The 25,284-nt window shown below is 46.8% G+C and overlaps 1 protein-coding gene across 3 annotated transcripts in view; it reads left to right on the forward strand.

Annotated features, from left to right (window-relative positions):
- LRRC28 (leucine rich repeat containing 28) overlaps nt 1-25,284 on the forward strand; it is a 73,029-nt gene that overhangs the window by 5,060 nt on the left and 42,685 nt on the right. For all 3 annotated transcript variants that reach the window (XM_088452691.1, XM_088452690.1, XM_088452692.1), the window contains 2 exons: nt 5,003-5,224; nt 7,638-7,678. In XM_088452691.1, the coding sequence (XP_088308817.1) occupies nt 5,057-5,224; nt 7,638-7,678 (209 nt within the window). In that variant the 5' untranslated portion in view covers nt 5,003-5,056. The remainder of the gene's footprint in view (nt 1-5,002; nt 5,225-7,637; nt 7,679-25,284) is intronic.

A 25,284-nucleotide genomic window follows, 5' to 3' on the forward strand; every position in this document is an offset into this window, starting at 1 on the left:
AGTATAGTGTAGCATAAGAGTAAACTGGACCACTAGCTTAGATGACTATACTGCTGGGGTATAGGGCTTGGTTCAGCAACCATCGCAACTGCGATTATGCATGCAATTGGCCGATTGTTGCGTTCTGCCTATGCATCGCAGTGCGCGAACCAGCCACTGCGATCGGGACAGTGACTATGCAGACCCATCGCAGAGTGTTGTGCTGCGACTGCATAACGACCACAATGTTTAGCATATCGCAGAGGGCACCAACACCCGCTGCAGCATGGAGATGATGGTTGTTCACTCGATCTGCAGATATATCGCTTAGGTGTGTACCCACCATTAGAACCTGTCCGAGAGAGGGAGAGAGAGATCAGCACCTGTCATTTTTCACACAGCCTGCAAAGTGACAGTTAGGAGCAGATTGGTTGTTACTTTAACTCCGCCCAATGTATCTCTCTGCATGGCCTAGTACGTAGACCCCCTTGTTTGTAGAATTATCCCTATATGAGACAACACAACAGCAGAAATGTGTGCAGCACTTATGTGAGAGATGTAGTTAAACAGAGATGCAATAAGGTGTCAGAATATATAATGTAATATGGTACTGTAGCAAATGTTATTTATTTTGTTATATATTTTGCAATAAATACAGTAGATCAAGCCCAGCTTTATATCATTCATCCACTTATGATAGCCTGATGGGTATTCTACTGTACAGAAGACATCCTGTTTATATATAAAAAATGTAGTCTATAGATTTATATGGTTCAGAAAGTTTAAAGCCAGCCATTGCCCCTGTACATTGATGTAGCCTGACTCACAGTCACAATAGTGTCCCAGCATCTGTTGCTGCAGCTGTGCTCTGATACCGACATTTGATACCAGCCTCCTGACTTGTTGGCTGACACTCTGTACAGGGCTAAGTGCAAAACCAGTTGGGAGGGAGCAAGCCAACAGTTTGCTGTTTATTTGCTTGGAAGAGATTAATGGTCATCAGGGAAAAATGTTTTCCTACATCAGTGATGTGCAAATAGAGCGATTACTTATTGGGTTTACTCTTTTGCAAGGGTTGGTCTTGTGAAAATGTGTGAGAGCAGGTAAAAATATTAGAACATGTTGCATTGAATTTTTTTCTTATTTTAAATGAATGCTTACCACCTTTTGGTTTTTCATTGGTATGTGTCTAATGTAACTATTATGTTGTGCATGTATAAAAATAATCCTGTTGCAGCACTTTACCTAGTTTGAGTGTTAGTAGGTCTGCTTGCAGAGCACACCATTTATTAGAGATTGTACTGGACAAACTTTGGTCATCGTAGATACCTATTGAGTAACACATTGTTAATACAGTTTATCATAAGCCACACAAACTAAAAGCAGGAGGCCAAAAAATTCCTATATCGATTTGAAAAACTGTGCCCATGTCCATATAAAATAGACATATTTTTTTTTTTTTTATTTCACTAGAATTGTACTTTTTTCCGCAGAATTGAAGTTCCATGCATTATCTTATCTTTATGAGTTTGCGTTTTTCATAATGTTAGATTTTCCTGTCTGTAGTCTTGTTAAAGGCGGAACCCGTCTGTGTTTGAAAATAGTCAGGTGCATAAATATTGGGACATTGACAGAATTTTCATATTTTGGCCTCTATTCACCACCACAATGGCTTTGAAATGAAACAAACAAGATGTGCTTTAACTGCAGACTTTCAGATTTAATTTGAGGGTAATTACATCCAAATCAGGTGAACGATGTAGGAATTACAACGGTTTCTATATGTGCCTCCCACTTCTTAAGGGGCCAAAAGTAATGGGACTATCAACTCAAAAGCTATTTCATGGACAGGTGTGGGCTATTCCCTCGTTATTTCATTATCAATTAAGCAGGTAAAATGTCTGGAGTTGATTCTAGGTGTGACATTTGCATTTGGAATCAGTTACTCTCGATTCTCAATATGAGATCCAAAGAGCTGTCACTATCAGTGAAGTAAGCCATCATTAGGCTGAAAAATCTAAACAAGCCCATCAGAGAGATGGCAAAAACATTAGGTGTGGCCAAATCAACTGTTTGGAACATTCTTAAAAAGAAAGAACACACTAGAGAGCTCAGCAACACCAAAAGACCCAGAAGACCACGGAAAACAACTGTGGTGGATGACAGAAGAATTATTTCTCTGGTGAAGAAAAACCCCTTCACAACAGTTGGCCAAATCAAGAACATTCTCGAGGAGGTAGGTGTATATGTGTCAAAGTCAACAATCAAGAGAATACTTCACAAGAGTGAATATAGAGGGTTCACCACAAGATGTAAACCATTGGTGAGCCACAAAAACAGGAAGACCAGATTAGAGTTTGCCAAATATCTAAAAAAGCCACTACAGTTCTGGAACAACATCCTATGGACAGATGAGACAAAGATCAACTTGTACCAGAGTGATGGGAAGAGAAGAGTATGGAGAAGGAAAGGAACTGCTCATGATCCAAAACATACCACCTCATCAGTGAAGCTTGGTGGTGGTAGTGTCATGGCGTGGGCATGTATGGCTGCCAATGGAACTGGTTCTCTTGTATTTATTGATGATGTGACGACTGACAAAAGCAGCAGAATGAATTCTGAAGTGTTTCGGGCAATATTATATGCTCATATTCGGTCAAATGTTTCAGAACTCATTGGACGGTGCTTCACAGTGCAGATGGACAATGACCCGAGGCATACTGCAAAAGCAACCAAAGAGTTTTTTAAGGCTAAAAAGTGGAATGTTATGCAATGGCCAAGTCAATCCCCTGACCTGAATCCGATTGAGCATGCATTTCACTTGATGAAGACAAAACTGAAGGGAAAATTCCCCAAGAACAAGCAGGAACTGAAGACTTTTGCGGTAGAGGCCTGGCAGAGCATCACCAGGGATGAAACCCAGCGTCTGGTGATGTCTATGCGTCCCAGACTTCAGGCTGTAATTGCCTGCAAAGGATTTGCAACAAAGTATTAAAAAGTGAAAGTTAAGGGGGGTATCCACTTAGCGATTTAAACAAGCGATTGCACGATAATGATGTAGTCATCATGCAATCGCTTGCAAATCGCGCATGCATCGGGCATGTTTTGGACGGAAGCATCCCGCAATGAGCATGCCCGCAGGTCGTTTCCGACTTCGCCCGTACATGCAGGTCAACCTGACTATCTCGTCAGGTTCTGCATGTGCGGGGATGAGGGATGTGCCGGGACTGAACGAGTGAACGTTCAGTCTAGGCCCATCACTAGCTATACAAACGACAGCATGATTGCAATGTCGCAATCGTGCTCTCGTTTGTATATCGCTAAGTGGATACCCCCCATTAGATTTAGGATTGTTTAGTTTGTCCCATTACTTTTGACCCATTAAAAAGTGGGAGGCAGATATAGAAACCATTGTAATTCCTACACCGTTCACCTGATTTGGGTGTAATTACCCTCAAATTAAATTTTAAAGTCTGCAGTTAAAGCACATCTTGTTTGTTTCATTTCAAAGCCATTGTGGTGGTGAATAGAGGCCAAAATATGACAATTCTGTCAATGTCCCAATATTTCTGCACCTGACTGTATACATTTTCCAACCCAACATGCCAGGTTTTGCATTGAATAACCTTAATCTGTTTTAAAACCTGCAGAAAAACTTGTTGATTTTGGAATATCACTACTTCCTAAATAACATCTATATCTTTCTTCAGTGACTGGAGTTCTTCACGACCAGTGATGAATCCTGGCTGCAATAATATGAATTAATTAGTAGTTTTTATGAAATACTGTTTGCAGTATGGTAGCTTAAAGACCACACTATGTTGTGCAATCTAGAGCCTATTGGGCTTATTGTGATTTAAAGTTTTTATCTTTTGCCCTTGTCATCCAAGTGATCTATCTGTCAGTCATACCTGTGTGTTGCCCCTAGTCTACCTGCTAACTCAGAGTTGGTTACATAAATAACTCATGGTGAATGCTGGGTTTAAATAGTTCTAATAGAACTCCTTTTACATTGTGCTAAGTTTTGTGAATGCTGCTGTGAAAGCAAACACTAGTCAGATTGTGTGTGTGTGTGTGTGTGTACGTGTATAGCCCTTTACTTACATATTCTTTGGACTATTAAGTTTTAAAGCACTTTCAATAGCTTTAACAATGCTCACACTTCACTCCACAGTGCAGCCATACAGCAACCAATCTCCTCCTCTTAACAGCTTCCTCACAAGCCGCTGAGCAGCCTCCCAGAATTCTGCAACTCTGACACCTTTACATAAGTCTCCATCAGCATTAACTTAACTATGTCTTTTTGGTTTGAAAAAAAGAATATTCCAGTATTTTTTTTATATAAACTCAGTCACTGTATGGGAGCTGCCTATAACACCCCATCCATTTACCCTACAAGTGCATCTGATTAATTGGAGAATTGTGAAAGTAGGAGGCTCTCAATAAAGAATATCGTTCTTTCAGATCTACTGACGTTCACAAGCATAGTAATCAGAGGGCCTGTGGTAGTCCCGGGAGCAGAATTGGGGAGAGGTTGTACTACAGAGGGTGTGGCTGAAACGCCACTGTATGCCTCTCTGCACTTACTAATCAAAGAGGAATAAGCAGAATTTAATGTCCCTGCTCCTCATGCCAACACCTCTGAGTGCTGCGTTTAATGGAGAATAGCGTTGTCAGTGGGGAGAACCATGAGATCTCTGCTGTGTGGCTCCCAACACTGCAAGCCTTTTGAGGACCCAGAATGCAGGATACAAGCTGGCGTTGTGGTGTTTTGAAATGCATTGTGGTATTGGTGGTCATACAACAGGGACCGCCACTGCTCAACACTGTCACTGCACAATTCTCAATAACTTCCCTGTTGTGTTCAGAGTAGGTGGGAGAAACCGTGCATGTAGCAGCTATATGGAGCTAGATGGCTGACCCAGTAATTGAATCCATGTCTCCTCATAGAACTTGTACAGTGATGCACTAACATCAATTTTATGTTCACATTTAACTATTTTTGTCTTTGCTGGCCTTATAGATGATTTGAGATGTTGACGAGCAGTGCGTCTATTTGGATGGATCCCAGCCAAACATGGCTTCTGAACTCTGCCAGACCATCTCTGTGGCCAAGTTGGAGAGACACAAGAATCTCTTCTTAAATTACCGCAATCTAAACCATTTTCCTCTGGAACTGCTTAAGGATGAGGGACTTCAGTATCTTGAGAGACTTTATATGAAAAGGAACTCTCTAACCACACTGGTAGGTACAAGTTATATTCTTAAAATGATTGTTGGTTTTGTCGTTTTTGTCTTGTCATTGGACCATTGTGCTCTGTTGTCTAGCAGGGCAAACTCTTGTGCCATCATGCCGCCATTTGGTCCTTCATTTACAGATGTGCTATAGCTGTAGTGACAACATATTGTGAAGGAGGGAGCAGCAGAGCTTCTAACGCTCTTGAACCTTCATAATTTTTTAATATACAATCTGCCCGTAAGTGCAGCGGAGGATGGTAATCACATGGTCATATTGCCTATATTTCCAGCTTGTCTAGCACTATCATTCCAGGTCTCATTATTTGCAAATGGACTGCCAACAATAGAATACATATTGCATTACAAAAAGCACCAGTGACATTAATAAACTGTATGTGCATAAGATGTCATATCCTGAGTTTGAGATATTTACATTTACCCTTCAGCTGAATGCAAACTATAGGTCACTCTTCTCAGCCATTCAGACAAAGATATATGCTGCTTGTACTACTGTCCTTTATTAGGCTTAAGATAGCTGTACCCAGGGTGAGGTGTCTGCTCCGCCTGAGCGCCCAGATCCATGTCAAATTTGGTCAAAAATTGGGGCTTAAATTGAATGAGATCAGCCATCCATGCCAAATAACCAGGTCACTTCCAGCCCAACTGTGGCCTGTTAGTGCAGTTGTGAGATGACAACACACTTTGGACAATTCCAACATACTGATGTGATTGATTTTGATTGGGTTTAGTTACCATGTTATGCCCAGACTGCAGTATCTGCCCAATTGTCCAATATCATCAATGTGTCATTTTCACTCTGTATGTGGCAAGCATTACCGACGAGGAGGACACTGGAACTGCTATGAGCAATCGGAGTGGTTACCAGGTAAGTATGACAGTGTGTGCCAGGATACAGCAGATCGGTACTACATAGCTGCTTGGAAGTACAGGTGCCATAGGTGGAAGTGTGGGTCATGAAGCCTGTTATGCAGGTGCCGGTGTTGCAGTAATTTTATTTATTGGATAAAGTGTGTCAAGTATTAAAATATGCTACCATGGAAAGGAGGATGTGATGGTAGCAGACTCCTTTCAGCATTCTCCCCAGAAAATGTTTCCAGCCAGGTGGCATCAATGCGCCATGTCCTGTCGCCCAGAACCCTCACTAATGTGTGCAGAGTTGCATGTGCGCCTTTAAGCTAGAGATGAGCGGGTTCGGATTTACTCGCTTTTACTCGGATCTCAAAACGGCATTTTATTGGCTATCGGCTATCACGTGTTTTGGATAGCCAATAAAATAAATCCGAACTTGCGGTAAAATGGCGATAAGAACCGAGTAAATCCGAACCTGCACATCTCTACTTTAAGCGGTACCTATATTGCATGACTTCACGCTGCACTTGCACAGAAATAGGAGCATGCAAATGCAGGTAATGCGGAGTCATGTACGATTCAATGGAATCTAAATTTCTTACCAAAGAGCTGTAACTTGGTTGTAACTGCAATGTTCTTATGTAGTTCATATTCAGAGAGGGTGTATTTATGCAAATGCAGAGTTGGATGTATTGTTAGATGATGACTAGTAGTAGTTGAAATGATGGGGACTATTGTGTGACGGGATGGGTACATGTTGCGGCGGTCAAAATCCCGACGCCGGCATCCCGACAGGATTAGCATACCGACACCTGTCAGTCGGTATGCTAACCCTCCCTTCTCTGTGCCTAAACCTAACCACCCCCTCCCCGCACCATAACCTAACCCTTCCCCTAGTGTCTAAAGCTAACCCTTCCCCCTAACCACACTACTTACTTCCAGCGGTCGGGATGCCAGCCTGCTTAAGCATGAGGGACACAATATCTTGAGAGACTTTCTATGAAAAGAAACTCTCTAACCTCACTGGTAGGTACAAGTTCTATTCTTAAAATTATTGTTGGTTTTGTGACTTTTGGGCCTTATTCAGCATTGCACGCTGGTGTCGGAATTCCGGCGCTAGCATTCTGACCGCCAGAATCCCATGTGCCAGGATATTGAACGTAGCCCTTGTGTGATACCAAACAATATTACCCATTATTACAGAAAACAGAAATTTTCCATAGGCCACATTTGGTGCCCTCCCACGCTGTTATTGTTTGGTAAACAGCTGTGATCAACTGGGGGGAAAGAGAGATAAAAAACAATGTATAAAAATATCAAAAAATGTCCCCAGCACAGGATTGAGAAGACCCTCTGCAGTAATGGGGTGATGGAAGATCCACAGCTGCAGCACAATAGGAACCCTTTTTGGCTGTAATTCCCACTTATGTGTTATTTGATGGCTGTTATCTTTTATTTATATATAATGTGTGTGTGATTATATATAATCTCTTTACACAATTCATCTGCATCAAGCATATGTATAAATAGTTTTTCCTTTGATTTTGCAGCCAGAAAATCTTGCCCAGAAGCTACCAAACCTTGTTGAATTGTAAGTGACTGGTTACTTTATCGTCCTTGTTTTATTCCAGTTTATCCACTAGAGGGTGACAAAGTCCTTGCTGAGTTGTCAATCTATTTCAAAAAGTTAGTTTAATCTCCATTTCTATATTCTGGATGTCTCTCAACTATGTTTGATAAGAAAGGCATGGTATCAAGCTAATTAATGATATTAATAAATTGGGTAGTACTTATTCATGATAACCTGATGAGAAACCGACTTTTGGAACATTTACAAAATACCTGTATCATTTGCAGTATTTTGACATACAATGCATTATATGCATAGATCCCAATGGGTGGTAAGTATGCTACCCCTAACCCTCCCTTAGTGGTCCCTAACCTCCCCGTGGTGTTGCATAACCCTAACTTCCCCTTCCTGCATCCTTGCTTAGCCCTAACTAACCTCCCCCAGTGGTGCCTAACCATAACCTGCCCAGAGGGTGCCTAACCCTAATGTCCTCCCCGGGGGTGCCTACCCCCCGGAGACAGTGCACTACTTACCTCCGTCTGGACGTTCGTCATTCAGTTGTTAAGGATCCAGACACCTGTATCCTGATGTCATTCGTGATAGCGTCATCGGCATTGCGGCGGCGGTATATCGATGGCCGGTATCCCGTCCGCCGGCATTTTTACTACGTCCCGCCTAGATAACCCAAGTGATGCTAGCTGAGTGAACACAGCAAGAGATATCACCAAGTGGAACCTGATTGCTGTGCAGGGCTCTGGCAGAGGCAAGATGGCCCAGAACACAGTCATTCAGAGAAACCTAAAACCAGGGCATTGCCCATCTGTACAAACTGCATTTTATAACCTGATTCATAGGTGGGAGAGTTGTCTTTTGCAAAGCTTAAATTGAATTTGCCGCATATAAAGTTTTGTTTTAAAATTGGCATAAAAATAAATGTAATTCAGTGTAGATATTATAATGAATGAAGAAGAAAATGGAAAGGCATAAACAGATCAATAATGAGCTTTATTCAGTGTACACTCTACATCTATCAAACAAGCCTCCATTTTGCCAAATGAGGCTAACAGATCATTCTTTTATTTATATGTTTACTTTGTCCTCGGATCAAAAAATATTTTTTCAGTAATTATAGTGTATGATCATTGTGCTTAGAATAACTTCAATTCTGGTAAGTCACCAATAAGTAACGGGGTTATGTAATACAGCACACCACAATATACAGGAATAGGATCTATTATTCAGAATGCCACAGATGTAGGGCTTTCCTCCTAGGCATGTTTATGCAAACTGTGGCACCATGCCTATACTATAACAAAAAAATATAAACATAAATTACTTTCTCCACACTGGCCCTCAACTGTTTAGCAGTTCTCCACATAGTGCTTTTGAGAGGTTGTAGGCGCGTTTACCTATTCTATCTCTTCTTGAGAGGTCACTTTGTGCTAATGTCTGTGTGTACGATGGATTATGTCTGTGGCTTTTGTTACAAGTGATGGTAACAGTGATAATTTACAGTGCTCCGCTGTTTGAATCCGGAGCGACTTTGGTAAAATGTTGCAGCAACTTGGCATGTCTCTGACCGTTTCCCCCTCTGTCCAAATCGTTTCTCCAGAGAGCAGAGAGTGTAGAGCCATGTTTTGTACATGCTAATCTAGAGCATTCCTAACCAAGGCTTAAAGTCAGGTAGATCTTTTTATAGTATGTAAATCTATATAACAAAAGTCCCGGTCTTATGACTTTTTTAAATTGTTCATAACCGTACTGTTGTGCATTATATCGCTTTCTGGAATCGTGTAGTGCACTGGTTCCTAAACTGGGTGCCGTGGCATCCTAGCGTGCCGTGGCACTTGCAGGAGTGACAGTTTTGTAGTTCAGGACCAATTCAAATTATTTATGGTCAATGTGATAGCCAAAACCAGTGATGGTGGCTGCCAATCATAAAATGTGTGGACAAACAGAAGCACAAACTTGTCCATCACTACATAACTTACCCTAAGGGGGTATCCAATTAGTCCCGGACATTGTTCGGGTGCTAATGGATAGCCACGATTGGCGAAAAACAGGGATTTTTTCCTCCACTAGCGGGCACCGGGATGACTCTGGGAATAGCATGGAGATAAGAGTCTGGGCACCAAACTGTTAATGAAATTTACCCACAAGCCCAGACTCCTCTCCTCTATACCCCTCCCTCAGCCACTCTGACCTCGGCTTTAAGTTTGTTGCCAAGGCAGGAGCTGAGAACCTTTTTCAGGGGAGGATATATTAGTGGTTCCCCACCCCTATATTTGATTTTTTTATTTACTTTTATGTCGCAATAGTTTATCAACAATAGTGGGCAGTGTAAGGCATCCTATAGGACGCCCCCACTGCCGCTCCAGCGCCGGTGGCCGCAGAACTGGCTACTGGGTCAGTGATTGCGGGCGTGGATCTACTGACCACCGGAGCCGCAGCGACCCTTGTTTACTTACACCTTACTGACTATGTGGTGTGTAGGTACTGCGACTTATAGCATGTCCAGAAATAAAACTACTAAGCAGGCGGACACTATAGCAATGCGCACGTGTAAACAGTGTTTTACTGTCCTCCTCAGGATCCGGAGCATGATGGCCTGTGTGTCAATTGCTTTGGGACCCTGCAGCAGGTGTTTTTGCTTATGGCTTCTAGTCAAGAACCAGCTAGGGTGTCTCGTCTGACACAGGTAATGTCGCAATTGTAAACCGTATGTCAGTGCCAAGAAAAAAGCATAATAAAAAGCGCTGCTGATTGGAGACCTTCTGTCTTAATAATAATAAATACAGTTTAATATAACATACAAATGGCCATTGTATTTATTAAGACAGAAGGTCTCCAATCAGCAGCGCTTTTTATTCCTTTTTTCTTTGTTTTTACTGTTAAGAGGTGTGGCAGTTACCTCTATTAAGAAGATGCAGCATAGATTGGGTACGAAGATCAATATCTCCATATTCTGATCAGGCGCCTAGGTGTGTGTGTGTGTGTTTGTTCGTTCCGTACTGTATGTCAGTGCCAATGCCACCTGTCGCTGTGCCACAGCTTTCCATGGTGGAGCCACCCTGGATGCAAGCTTTTGCCCAGTCTGTCCAGGGACTAGCTCAGGTGTCCACGTCCTTTCAGCAAATGCTTGATAGACCTAGGGGCTTCTAGGTGTAGGCCTGCTCCCACGTGAAAGTTCCAATCTGACAGGGGTTCAGATTCAGAGGTTTCCTCGAATGGTGAGGCTAGCGCCAACATTGCTTCAGACGTGGAGACTTCTTCTGTCACGGAGGAAGTTCATGTTTCCTGTAGATGTAGAGGCTCTTATTAGAGCAGTTAAATCTATTCTGCTAGTGGAGGAATCGGAGCAGCCTCTTAGATATAATGCGGGCCATAAACGGCGCGATGGCACCGTGCGTGGCGACGGGGGATCCGACGTCCGACATGTCAGGCGGTCCCCACACCCAGTGCGATCGGGTGGCCAACCACCCGATATGCCGGCTCCCTTAACCGCATAGCGCTGCATTGGATCACACATCTCATCGACTGATCCAGCAGTAAGATCAGGGGGTGCGATGTACGATCCCATGGGATCACGCTTGGTCCGACATCAGGCCCATACACTGTGCGATATAGCAGCCAAATCACACCAATCAGTCGGATCGGCTGCTTTATCGCACCGTGTATGGCCCGCATTAGGCATCTATCTTTAAAAGGCAGAAAAAGTCTTCTGCACAGCAAAGAAGATCTCCTGGCGGAAGTATGGACACACCCTAGTAGACGTTTCCAAGCATATTGCTACATTTTAACCCCCCTCCCAGCTGTGGATAGGGCTAAGTGGGAGTCTCCTCCCCTGGTCGATGCCCACATTACTCGACTTATTAGGTCATCCTTCCTACCTATCCAAAATAAAGCATCTCTCAAAGATCCTACAGATAGGAAGTTGGAAAATTTCTTAAACTATTTATGTGAATGCAGGAGCTCTGGTTCATCCAGCCCTGGCATCTGCTGGGCAGACTCTTTGGAACGGTCTTACCTCGGGCGCACACACTTAGTTACTATGGTTGCACTAATTAGGGAAGAGGCTTTTTTTTGTCTCTGAAACAGTGTTAGTCTGGGATTTTAACCTCTAAGGTTTCTGCTTCTGCAGTGGCTGCCAGAAGAGCTCTTTGGTTGCGCACCTGGAAAGCGGACACAGAATCTAGGAAGGCTCTGGAAGCTCTTCTTTTTTTTTTTTTTTTTTTGTTGTCATGAATTGGACAAGATCGTGACTACGTTTGCTGCCTCCAAATCAGCTCTCTTGCCGACTGTCACCACTACGAGACTGTAACCTTTCACGGCAGTTGGACGCATCAAGAGAGCCAGCTTCCATCAACATCCTGGAGCTTCGTCCTGTGTACAGGGCTCTGTGTCAAGCACAGCGCCTCCTTCGGGGACATCCATGAAGATCCAATCAGACAACACAACTGGCCTACATAAATCACCAGGGCGGCACTTCTTCGCTGGACGGAGCAGTATCTGGCAGCACTCTCCGCAGTCTTCATACCGGGTGTTCAAAACTGGGAAGCGGACTTCCTCAGTCGTCAAGACATCCATGCAGGTGAGTGGGCTTTGCAACCGGAAGTCTTCCAGCTATTAGTCCGTCGCTGGGGCCTACCGGACATCGACATGATGGTGTCCTGCTACAATCAGCTTCCGAGCTATTGCTCCCGCACCAGGGATCCGGAAGCTCTCATGATAGTTGCACTAGCGGTTCCTTGGACCTTCCGTCTAATATACCTGTATATCTTCCCTCCGATCTCTGATTCCTCAGGTCCTTCGGAAGTTCAAGCTGGAAGGAGGAACTTTTATCCTGGTGGCTCCAGATTGACCCCGGAAGGTGTGGCATGCCGATCTACTGAGCCTCTCCATAGACTCCCCTCTGCGTCTTCCACTGCGGCCGGATCTTCTGTCTCAGGGCTCCTTCTTCCATCCGGATCTAGTCCGTCTCGCTTTGGCGAGGTGGCTCTTGAGACGTCTATCTTATGAGCAAAAGAATTCTCCAGGAGCATTGTTCGGACAATTCTGCAGGCTAGGAAGCCTTCGTCGGCACGTATTTATCATAGGGTTTGGCATACCTATTTTTCTTGGTGTTCGACTAGGGATTTTAACCCCAGGTCTTTCTGCCATTTCTGTGTCCTTTCTTTTGTGCAGACCGGTCTGGATTTGGGCCTTCGGCTCTCATCTTTGAAGGTCCAGGTTTTGGCTTTGTCTGTCCTTTTTTAAAGGCAGATAGCTCTGCTCCCTGAGGTACAAACTTTTTTTTTCCAGAGGGTTCTCCATGTTCAGCCACCGTTTGTTTCTTCTGTTGCTCCCTGGGATCTTTCTTGTGTTCTCCTCGCTCTCCAGTTGGCTCCCTTTAAACCGTTGCAGACGGTGGAATTGCATTGGCTCACGTGGAAGACACTGTTTCTACTAGCCCTTGCGTCTGCTAGGAGGGTACCTGATCTCAGCGCCCTTTCTTGTCACTCCCCTTTTCTTGTGTTCCATTCAGACAGAGCTGTCCTGGGGAATCGCTTGGGCTACCTTCCCAAGGTAGTATCCCGCTTCCATATAAATCAGGAATTGGTAGTTCCTGCATTCCAGACTACGGAGCCATCTCCGTCGGAGGCTTCATTGGATGTTGTGAGAGCTCTCCGGCTTATGTCAAGAGGATCAGAGAGATTCGCAAGTCGGACTCTGTTTGTCTTGTATGATGTTCATAAGAAAGGCTGGCTGGCTGCTAAGCAGAACTTGGCACGCTGGTTTCGCTTACCTTTCGCCAGGCTTACTCCTTGTGGTGACTGACCATTCCACACTGTCAGTGGGAACTTCTTGGGCAGCATGCTGTGGGGCTTCTGCAGAACAACTCTGTAAGGCTGCCACATGGTCATCTGCTCATTCCTTCATTAGATTTTACGCTTTTGATACTTTTGCGTCCTCGGACACCGCCTTCGGGTGTTCTGTGCTCACTGCAACACAGGTGTGTCCCCGCCCATAGGGGACAGTTTTAGGACATCCCAGAGTCATCCCTGTGCCCCCTAGTGGAGGAAGAAGAAAAGGAGACTTGTGTCTTACCTGTTAAGTCTTTTTCTTTGACTCCATATGGGGCACAGGACATGGCACCTGTCTGCCGGGGAGTGTTTTCTTGGTTCTTTCCATGGCATGTATGGTTCTGTATGTATGCCGGTCTTCCATCTTCTCCTCTGCCACGCTCCTGCTGTGGGCTTGCGATACTAAGCTCCCAGTGGCTGGGGCGGGTTATAGAGGAGAGGAGCCTGGGCTTGTGGGTAAATTTCATTAACTGTTTGGGTATCGCCTGGAGAGGAGAGTCTGGGCACCAGAGTCATCCCTGTGCCCCCTATGGAGTCGAAGAAAAAGACTTCACAGGTAAGACGGAAGTGTCCTTTTTTCGCCAATTATCCCTGTATTTTACCGATGTGGTGTGTTTTTTTTTTTCACCATATTATTTTGCTCGAAATTAATAGGATAGTTCTCCCGAAAACACACAGGACCCGCGATTTCGCCATTTAGGTGTTGAAAAAATGGTGGACACATCAGGTCCCAAAAAATATCCGCGATAAGTGCCGGGGCGGCACTTCTGGGCTAATTGGATAGCCCCGCCACGATCAATTAGTAGCGCTACTAATTGCACAATAAGCACAATTTACTTAATTTAATTTACTTTTTATTTCTGAATTTCCCAATAAGAACCTTTTGTCCGAATGGTGCTGTGAAATAAATGCTGATACTATGGGGCGCAATGATTCAAGAAAGTTTGGTAACCACTGGTATACTGTAGAGTATTTAAGGCAAAGGGCACAGGATGTAATTGGTGAGGACCTGGATCTTAGATTTTGTAATGAAAATACTACAGACAGGTCAAGACTCCTGCCATAGACCCACCCAAATGACCGTCCCAAAGAGTCTCTTTAAATTTTAGGTACATAAGTTTTTACATTTATCCTAAACTGGGAAAACTATATAATTTTTAAACATTGTTCTTCATTTGGCTAGACACTGGCAAGTAGATCTGTATTTATATTGTTTAAGCTGAGACTTGACCTTGGTGAATGAGGGGTTAAAGTTGCAGTCTGTACTAGACAAGAAGGGTTTGGGTTCATAGATTGTCCTTGAGACAAGTGGGATAGACAGCAGTTAGCTTTGTCCCATCCCTAGGCAGCATGCGAAGGGCAGGCAAGATCAAGAATCAGAACATGGTACTGCTGCCAGCAGGAAGCCAGCCAGCTCCCAGACACAGGTCTCTCTGTGCCCTTCTCAAGGGTGAGAGGCTCCCTGGGTATCTGGATGGGCACGATCTGTGTACACTGACAGGTCGAACTAGGGGAGGATTTATTTATTTATTTTTTTCTTCAGCTAAGTGAAAAATTTGCCATGACCTACAGTATATCTGTGGCACAAATACAAACATTGCTGTAAAAGCAATTTATATGTTACATGGGTTGGCTGTGTATGTCTGCAACTGTATTAAGCCTGCACGGAACTGAAGACCAAGTTAGAGCAGTGCTGGACTAATAAAGACTACTGACCGTTTTTGATAGAATCCTCCGACCTTGTGTCCTAATTCCGTAACCCAGTCCTCATCTGAGAAAGTGTAGATTGCCGCCTTATATTATTCAGCATTAACATGTATAATTTGTTCTGTGGATGTAAGTGGAATCTAGCACTGCACACGTATTAGAATTAGGGTTTCTGCTTTTCGTTAATGTTAGTCTATAGGAGCGTACACACTAGACGATATGCTCCCTGAGCGATATCGTCTAGTGTGTCCCCGGCAGGATGTGCTCAATGTCGTTCATGACATTGAGCACACCCGCTGAACGATATCATTAACGATATCGTTCAGTGCCGGGCTCTCTCCCCCATTCCCCAACATGCAGCAACCTGACGACATCGTCAGGTTGGTCTGCATGTTTACTCGATGAACGACCGGCGGGAACTCGCGTCGTCGTTAACGTTCATCGTTTTTGATTGTTAAAAATGGACGATAAAGTGGACGTTATCGTTCAGTCGTCCACTTTAATCGCCCAGTGTGTACGCACCTTATTGGGGATTTTAGTGTTTATGCCTATGCATTTTTGGAGGCGGGAGTTTCACATACAAAAAAATCATTAACTTTTCTGTGTTAATGAAATAAATATAGCTAAAAATTAACTTTCCATATAATATATTTTTAGATTGTTACTAGACTTATTATATTATCAGTCTTGTTTTTTCTACTTCAGGGTCCATAGGGTATCCACAGGATACCTTGGGGGTATAGGTGTGACGTCAGTCGCAGGGCACCAAAGAGTTAAGCTTTCAGCCTCCCAGGATGCACTAGGTCCCCCTCCTATACCCCGCCCCCGGGCCAAGGCACCTCAGTTTAGTTTGGTGCCCGGCCGGAGTCGGGTGCACCTGTTGGAGTGGGGGCTAGAAGAGCCCCTGAAGCTTATTCTTCATGCAGCTGTGGCTGCACAACTGGATGAACAGCATGGACAGTCAGTCATGACGTCCATGCTGTCTTCCCTACACCCCGCCGGTACCAGAACGCCGGTACTGATCCGGGGATGCTGGTGGGCGTCTGGGGTCACAGCTAGCGGTGACCCCAGATGCTCCGGACCATGGCCGGATTCAAGGGGGACAGAGGTAAGCAGCGGGGTCCCGCGGTGGGTCCCCGCTGATCACATGGTCCTAAGTCCCCAGGCAGGGGGCTCCCTGGGGACTGGCTGCAGCGTGGAGCCAGGCGACCAACCTGCGCTTCCACTACCCCCTGGGACAGCGGACCGCAGCAGAGCGGTAGCGCTGCGGCGTCCCAGGGGTTAAATGCATGCCAGGGGAGCGCGCCTTCCCTGTCTCACAGCCGGCGCCTCCCCCGCTGCACACAGCCCTCTCTGCATGCTGCCGACTGGTCCTGTGGCAGCGCTCCTCCCCCAGGCCAGCCTCCTCTCTGCTCCTCGGCGGCCATCTTCTCCAGAACGCATGGTGAACGCTGCTGGAAGCGCTGGACGGAAGCATCGTGGTCTGGGTCCCCCCGCATACCTCTCCTCCGCTGTGGTCAGGTCTGTGTATGCAGCGCTGTGTCCTACCAGGCCCTGTGTCTGTGTAGTTGAGTGATCAGCGCTGTTAGTGCAGGAATTGTTATTTTTCTGCATTGTATGTGACTGTGCTAGCGCTGCTGCCTGTAATCTTTTCTTCTCTAAACTGTCAGCTTTATTACTGTCCCTGTTCTTTCTGCTAAAGCCCTTGCGGTGCGGTGCTGCAGGGTGGTCTCTCGCCTATTTAATACTTAATTGGTGAGAGAGGTCACATACGTGGTGCCATCATGTCTGAAAGTGATTTTCCCCTCCGGCTACAGTGTACCACGTGCAAAGTACCGTTAGCGGAGGGGGAGGGTAGCGCGGAGGGCCTTTGCCGGCAGTGTTTGTCCATGGCGCGGCCTATTACGGTTACAGCACCGGTACAGGAGCCGCCCTGGGCTTGTTTCGCTCAGGCGTTAACAGCTTTAGTGGGCCAGTTAGCTCCGCAGCCCGCGTTTACTCCGATGGGTTTGTCCCAGCAGTCTGTGGTGTCGTCACCCATGCAGGGGTTCCCACGACAATTGGTGGTACCCCACAGTCTCCCTATTTCCCCGCTCCCGGGTTCTCAGGAGCCAGCGTGGGTTAACTCCCTGACGAGTTCTGTACAGCACTTGTCGGATGTGTTGCAAGGGGAGTCTGTGATGCGGTCTCATAAAAGGCCGGTGGCGTCTCTGTCCGCTCCTTATGAGGATGACGAAGGGACGTCTGATGATGGGGAGATTCTAGATCCTTACGATCAGGAACCTCTCCATACTAAGGACGCTGATGCTAAGTCCAAAGTATATATTCCTGGACTTATTCGGGCGGTCCGCACAGCCTTGGTGATTGAGGACGAAGTTCCCCCAGCGGCTAAATCTAAGTATGCCTTTTTCAAAGATGTGAAGGGCGATGCCACAGTCTTTCCTCTTTCGGGTCAGTTGGTGGACCATTTAGAGGAGGCGTGGAAACAACCTGGCAAAAGATACCAGCCGCAGAGACGCCTGGCGGTGGCTTATCCGTTCGCGGATAATTATTTTGCGAAGTGGGAATCCCCTCCACAGGTGGATTCTCAAGTGACCCGTCTTGTCCGTAGTGCCACATTGCCGATGCCATCCATGTCCTCCCTTAAGGATGCTACGGACCGCAAGGTAGAAATCTGCCTGAAGTCCGCTTATTCCCTTGCAGGGGGGGCAGCACGGCCGGCTATGGCCATTTGCTGGGTTGCCAGAGCGATGGAGCGCTGGGCGGATTCATTAGAGGCTTCTTTTGAATCCGACTGTCCGGCCGAACAGGCGGAGTTGATTGGCAATCTCCGTGATTCGGCCACCTACATCAACGAGGCTGCTCTAGACATTAGTACTCTGGTGTCTAGAATTTCTTCAGCAGCGGTAGCTGCTCGTCGCACCTTGTGGCTGCGATCCTGGAAGGCGGACGCAGATTCCAAGAAAGGTCTGGAAGCGTTGCCATTTACCGGAGAAGTTCTCTTCGGTCCGGATCTGGATAAGATTGTGGCCACGCTGGCGGCAGCCAAATCTGCCTGTCTCCCGTCGGCCGCTGCTCCTTCTGGTTCGGGACCATCGTCCTTTCGGTCATCTAGGGCCCAGGGCAGGCCCAAACCACAGTCGTTTCCTCGACAGGCTGGCCCTAAGAAATCGGTCAAGCCCCGGAAGCAGGCATGGAGTACCAGACGTCCGGCCCCCAAGCCAGATGACAAGCCTGCGGCCTGACGGTCCGGGCCTCCCTTTGGGGGATCCCAGGGTGGGAGGCCGCCTGCTACAGTTCGCCCAGTGTTGGTCGACCACTACGACAGACACTTGGGTTCTGGAGGTGGTTTCCCACGGATACGCCCTCTCCTTCCGGCACAGACCCCCGGCTCGCTTCTTCACCACGGGTCTCCCATCAGACCGGAACAAGGCTACGGAGCTGCGGAAGGTATTGCACACTATGCTCCAGGCTGGAGTTATAGTGGCGGTTCCATTCTCCCAGAGGGGCCAGGGTTTCTATTCAAATCTATTTTTGGTACAGAAACCCAATGGGTCATATCGTCCGATTCTCAACCTCAAAGCACTCAACAAGTCTTTGCGGGTCCCGAAGTTTCGGATGGAGACCCTACGGTCCATCATTCTGGCGCTGGAACCTGGGGACTACTTGGTGTCATTGGACATACAGGACGCTTACTTGCATGTCCCTATTCTTTGGCGCCATCAACAGTTCCTCAGGTTTGCAATCAGCAGCGACCACTTCCAGTTTCGGGCGTTACCTTTTGGCCTGGCAACAGCACCACGTGTTTTCACCAAGGTGATGGCGGTCATGGCGGCTTCTCTGCGGCTGCAGGGAGTCCGCATGTTGCCGTATTTGGACGACCTGTTATTGGTGGCAGGATCTCCAGAGCTCCTGTTACGCCACTTGGACCTGACCATTGCACTGCTGCAACGGCACGGCTGGCTAATCAACTGGCAGAAGTCCACTCTAATCCCGTCTCGGAGGATTCTGCATCTTGGAGCCTTATTGGACTCGGGACAGCAAAGGATCTTCGTGACGGAGGACAAGATCTCTGCTTTACAGTCAAGGGTGCGCAGTTGTCTGCACAGCCGCCGGGTGTCCTTACACTCGGCGATGAGGTTACTGGGCTCCATGGTGTCGGTGTTCGACATGGTGGAATACGCCCAGTTTCACTCCAGACCTCTGCAGCACCTGATCCTGTCCAAGTGGAACGGGCTGACTCAGTCTCTGAAGTCCCAGACGATTGTGCTCACCCAGGAGGTTCGCCTGTCCCTTACGTGGTGGTTACAGACGACCCACCTCAACAAGGGACGTCCGTTCTGGGTTCCAAATTGGGTCCTGTTGACAACGGACGCCAGTCTTCGGGGCTGGGGAGCAGTTTCGGGTCCACACTTGTTCCAGGGCTGGTGGACGCCGACAGAAGCGGAGCTTCCAATAAATATCTTGGAACTCCGTGCGGTCTTCAATGCTCTCCAGTAGGCACAGCGGTTTCTCCAGGGTCGCCCGGTGCAGGTCCAGTCGGACAACGCTACCACCGTGGCCTACATAAACAGGCAAGGAGGAACTCGCAGTCGGGCGGCTCTCGTAGAGGTCTCTCGGATCCTGGTTTGGGCGGAGCGCAATCTTCCGGCCATATCAGCGGTCTTCATCCCGGGAGTGCTCAATTGGGAGGCGGACTTTCTAAGTCGCCAGGACGTTCATCCGGGGGAATGGTCCCTGCACCCGGACGTTTTTCAACTACTGGTGGACAGGTGGGGTCTTCCAGAAATCGACCTCATGGCGTCCCGGCACAACAACAAGTTGCCGGTGTACGGGTCTCGCACAAGAGACGAAGGGGCGTCTCTGGTGGATGCTCTGTCCGTCCGGTGGACGTTCCGGTTCGCATACCTGTTCCCTCCGGTCTCCCTTCTTCCACGGGTAATCCGGAAATTCAAACAGGAAGGAGGGACGCTCCTGTTGATAGCTCCCGCGTGGCCCAGACGGCACTGGTTCTCAGACCTTCAGGGTCTGTCCGTGGACATTCCTCTGCGGTTGCCGCTACGACCGGACCTTCTGTCTCAGGGTCCTTGCCTTCACCCGGACCTGACTCGGCTGTCTTTGACGGCGTGGCTGTTGAGACGGCCATGCTGAGGTCCCGGGGGTTTTCCAGCTCTGTGGTGCGTACCATGTTACGAGCTCGGAAACCGTCTTCCGCGAGGATATACCATCGCGTGTGGCATACGTTCTTCCAGTGGTGTCGACCGAGAGGTTATGCACCGCGGGAGTTTCGTCTGTCTCGGATTCTCGCCTTCCTGCAAGCGGGACTAGATCATGGGCTTCGCCTTGCTTCTTTGAAGGTACAAGTTTCGGCCCTATCTGTCTGGTTTCACCGTAGGATTGCTACAATCCCGGATGTGCGCACCTTTATGCAGGGTGTTCTCCGCATTCAGCCGCCCTTTGTTCCACCTGTGGCGCCTTGGGATTTGGCTGTGGTCCTGAGGGCTCTCCAAGGACCGCCGTTTGAACCACTGGGCTCAGTGGATCTTAAATGGCTAACAGCTAAGACTGTTTTCCTTCTGGCCATTGCTTCGGCCAGACGTGTTTCTGAGTTAGGGGCTCTTTCTTGTAGACCCCCTTTCTTGGTTTTTTATGGGAACAGGGCAGTGCTCCGCACTCGGCCCGAGTTTCTTCCCAAAGTTGTTTCCCAGTTTCATATTAACGAGGAAATAGTTGTTCCGGCCTTTAACTCACCGGGTCTTTCCGTGGGTGAGGCCTCTTTGGATGTTGTGCGGGCCTTAAGGACTTATGTTGACCGCACTTCTTCGTTTAGGAAGTCGGACGCTTTGTTTGTCCTCTTTGGCTTCCGTAAAAAGGGTTGGCCTGCTTCAAAGCAAACTTTGGCAGCCTGGATCCGTATGGCTATTTCTGAAGCTTATCTTCATGAAGGCCTACCGGTCCCTCCTTCTCTGAAGGCTCATTCCACTAGGTCTGTGGGTCCTTCGTGGGCAGCTCGACGTGGTGCCTCGGCAGTTCAGATCTGCAAGGCTGCTACGTGGTCTTCTGTCCATACCTTCGTGAGGTATTACAGGTTTGACACCTTCGCCTCTCAGGATGCTTCCTTCGGGCGGCGGATTCTCCTTTCTGCACAGGAGCGTCCCCACCCTTAAAGGATACTGCTTTGGGACATCCCCAAGGTATCCTGTGGATACCCTATGGACCCTGAAGTAGAAAATATGAGATATGGTAAGAACTTACCCTTGTTATCTCTATTTCTACGAAGTCCATAGGGTTCCACAGGACTCCCGCCCTGTCGCACCTGTGCTGCAGATGGGCTTTGCTCTGGTCACCGGTTTTCCGTCTCCCTCTGGTGAGAATGTGATTCTTGTATGTGGCCAGATCTTTGTTCTCTCTCTTCCTTCTCCTCCTCCGGCCTATGGCTTGGTAACTAACTGAGGTGCCTTGGCCCGGGGGCGGGGTATAGGAGGGGGACCTAGTGCATCCTGGGAGGCTGAAAGCTTAACTCTTTGGTGCCCTGCGACTGACGTCACACCTATACCCCCAAGGTATCCTGTGGAACCCTATGGACTTCGTAGAAATAGAGATAACAAGGGTAAGTTCTTACCATATCTCATAATATATTTCATCTCTTGGAGTGTAGTGTAGGAGAGACTGTACCAGGGGATGGGATCCCAGGATAGGATACAGGGTGCTAGGGGAGAGAGGTGGAGGGCAGGGAAGCTAGGCATTGTAAGATGTTTTACCAATCAATCTTTTTTTTTTTTTTTTTTTTTTTTTACTGTTGTAATATTCCAACTTCGTGTAATTTTCTCCATTATTTCCCGATGCCTCTGTCTGACATGTCTCCCCTCTCTCCCATGCAGTACAGGGAATCCAGATCCCTCTCACCCTGGTCAGTCACATGACCAGGCTCACCTGATACTTATAATCTTTCACTGGAAGGTAGTTGCCAGGTCTTGTGCGACTCTGCTAGCACTGAACGTGTTTTTTATTTTATTATTTATTTATTTTTAATCTGAAAATGCATCTTAAGGTGCTCACACACGTACCGATCTGCCCATGAATAGCCGATGTGTACGATTTCCCTTGAAACTCTCCCTGGCAGCTCTGCACACAATTTGGTGTCCAATCTTCATACGAACTCTCCTGCATCCAGACTTTCACAGTGCATCGTGTCCTATATTGTCAGATCTGCCCTACTGCATGGCAGATCTGACGATGTGATGTGCGACCAGCGGGGACGCGCATCGCATCGTGATCGTGAGTGGGGACTCACTATTTCCTCACGATTTGGCCATATTTTACACAATCCGTAGTTCCAATGCGTCAAAATCGGCCAGATCTTGTAAAATATCGCTATGTGTGTGGGCACCTTTAGTTGCACTACAATGCGACTAAGACACACCACGAGACTGCACCGATTAATTTGATATGCGACCCTTGTATATCTGTGTGCGTCTGATCTAAATCTTTATATGAAGTGCTACGTTGCAGCGTCCGGCTTTTATCCACACAAAGGGCATGATTCAGAGCCGCTCGTAAGCGGCCGCTCGTTCGCTCCGAGCGATGTTTGCCCAACTGCGCATGCGTACGGATCGTTATACGCATGCGCTAACCAGTCAGTGCAGCCGAAATTCGTTTGTTCGCTAAATAGCGAATGCCTGCTATTTTGAGTGACAGGAGGAGGCGTATGTGGGTGGTAACAGGGGAAGGTGCTTGAAAACGGGGAGTGGAGATCCGAACGCAGGCGTGCTTACAGGTCAAAACGGGCGTTTTATGGGTGTGCATAATTAAAACAGCAGCGTCATTGACCACGTCACTGGGTTATTTTATAGCCAGAACTGCTCGCAAAATTGTGGTAGCAAAAACCAGCCACAAGAATAGCGAGCAGTTCATACCCTGGTCGATGTACTCGATTAATCTAATAAATAGCGGATATGACGTAGGATGCGAGCGGCCAGGGGGCGTATTTTTCCAAAAAACGGCCGCAAGTTTTGTTCGCTCGTTCAGACCTAGAGGCGTGAACAGACCGCAAAGAGCGAACGGTTCATTTGAATAGCCACCCCTATTTTCTGGACGAGCGAGCGCTAATTGCGTCCGGCTCTGAATCAGGCCCAAAGTTCTGTTATGTTTAGTATAAAGACTCAGTCGCACACAGATATACAAGTGTCACATATCAAACTATTCATTGTAGTCATCTGGTGTATCTTAGTTGACTAAGACACATTTTAGGGCGAAAGACGCTTGGTACTAGAAGAGTTTCATGGGATCTAGCCGGCCCCACATGGCGTTTTGAGGCTAGGTGGACACACCTGTAATCCGCCACTTGGTTATGGTGTCAGGGTTCAGAGGCAAACTGTTTGACTATAAGAAGAAAGGTGATTGATAGACCACTTACCAGAAACATTGAAGGTTTGCAGTTGATTTGTGCCTTTGCTCAGGGTAGATTGAAGAAGTCTGCAAGCAGCAAATCAGTTCAGGATCATCATGCTTCTTTCTGCACTTTATAGCATGGCACTGCTGGCAGGGTGGTCTGCCACTTACCTAGGCTCCTTCAAGCTGCACTGAGGTTTTAACAGACCACCAGGAAACCCCAGAATATGCAAACCTCTCCGCTTAATGCTGAATGACTGAAATGGGGCATTCAGAAGTGTGTGTGTGTATCCGGAACTGCAGACTAGGCAGAGTTCCTGCAAACAAAGGACTGGTTCAAGTGTGCACCTATAATGGAGATGGCTATATAACCAAGCGGATGGATACGGGCTGTGCGGTCTACATCTAACGTGGCATGATGTTGAATATCTACATTTATTTCCAATCACGCAGTGGGAGTTTGATTGTGGCCGACTAGCGTACACCCCACTACATCTCACATGCTCTGTCTCTCCTTTGCAGCTGGTTCCCTTGTAAATAAGGCAGTGCTCCTCTACCTGAGAAGACTGCAATTATAGACTTGCTGTTAAGTTATACTCCATGTGGGTTTGTTGTTACATACACAGGTGCAGGCTAAGTGATGTCACAGTAACCCAAATGGCTGCAGAATCTGTTTATTGAACATATGACCCGATATCAGGATATTTAGCTGTCTGTAGTGGAAGGAGGAAGAATGTTGTTGTTTTTTTTTTTCTACAAAGCTGCAATGGAGTGCCAGGGGTGCACTAAACAATGTGTTTTATTTCCATGGTTCATATCTGAACATTTACATTGTAGGGCTTAGTGGTCTGTGCAGATGTGTCCTTATTGTTGCTTCAGTCGTGCCAAATAACCCCCCTCGGTGCACCAGTGTCCCGTGCTGTTAGCTCAGAATATGCTTCTTATTCGCCTAGTTAAAACACCCAGGGGCAGATGTATTAAGCTCTGGAAAGTGGTAAAGTGGAGAGTGATTAACGACCAACCAATCTGCTCCTAACTGTCATTTTTCAAACAGAGCCTGTAACTTGACAGTTAGGAGTGGCTGGTAGTTTATCTCTCTCCACTTTATCACTTCCCAGAGCTTAATACATCCGCCCTACAGAGCGACAAAACTACATTTGCTAGCTTATGGTTCATACACACGGTCAGATTTTTCTTCAGATCTGAATTATAACGATTCTAAAAATCCTTCATATATGAAAGAAAAATCTGACGTGTGCAACGATGAACGATGCGCGTTCCTGTTTGTCAGATAACGATATCTGACATCTGATGTGTTTGCAGTCAGTTTTGGATGATTTCCATTCATTTTAAAGCAGTCAAAAATTGTTCAATCGTTTGCAAGTCGTTCATCTGACCTATCTGACCGTGTGTATGCACCTTGTGTGACTATCTGAATCTGTGCTACGATGCCGCAGCTTTTGTTCATGTCAAGTTCCGTTGTGCTTAATCTGTGACTTTGTATATGTAAAAAAAACAATTCCTTTGCCTTTAAGTCACAGCTTTGTGTCTCTGGCACACTGTAGGGGGTAAATTTACTAAAGTGAGAGTTTTAGAAGTGAGTTTTAAAAGTGATGTTGCCAATAGCAACCTTTCAGATTCTAGCTATTATCTTCTAGAAGGTGCTAGTTAAATGTTAAGTAGAAT

Source organism: Taudactylus pleione, unplaced genomic scaffold, assembly GCF_031769625.1.
Source record: "Taudactylus pleione unplaced genomic scaffold, aTauple2 ptg000556l, whole genome shotgun sequence".
NCBI lineage: Eukaryota > Metazoa > Chordata > Amphibia > Anura > Myobatrachidae > Taudactylus > Taudactylus pleione.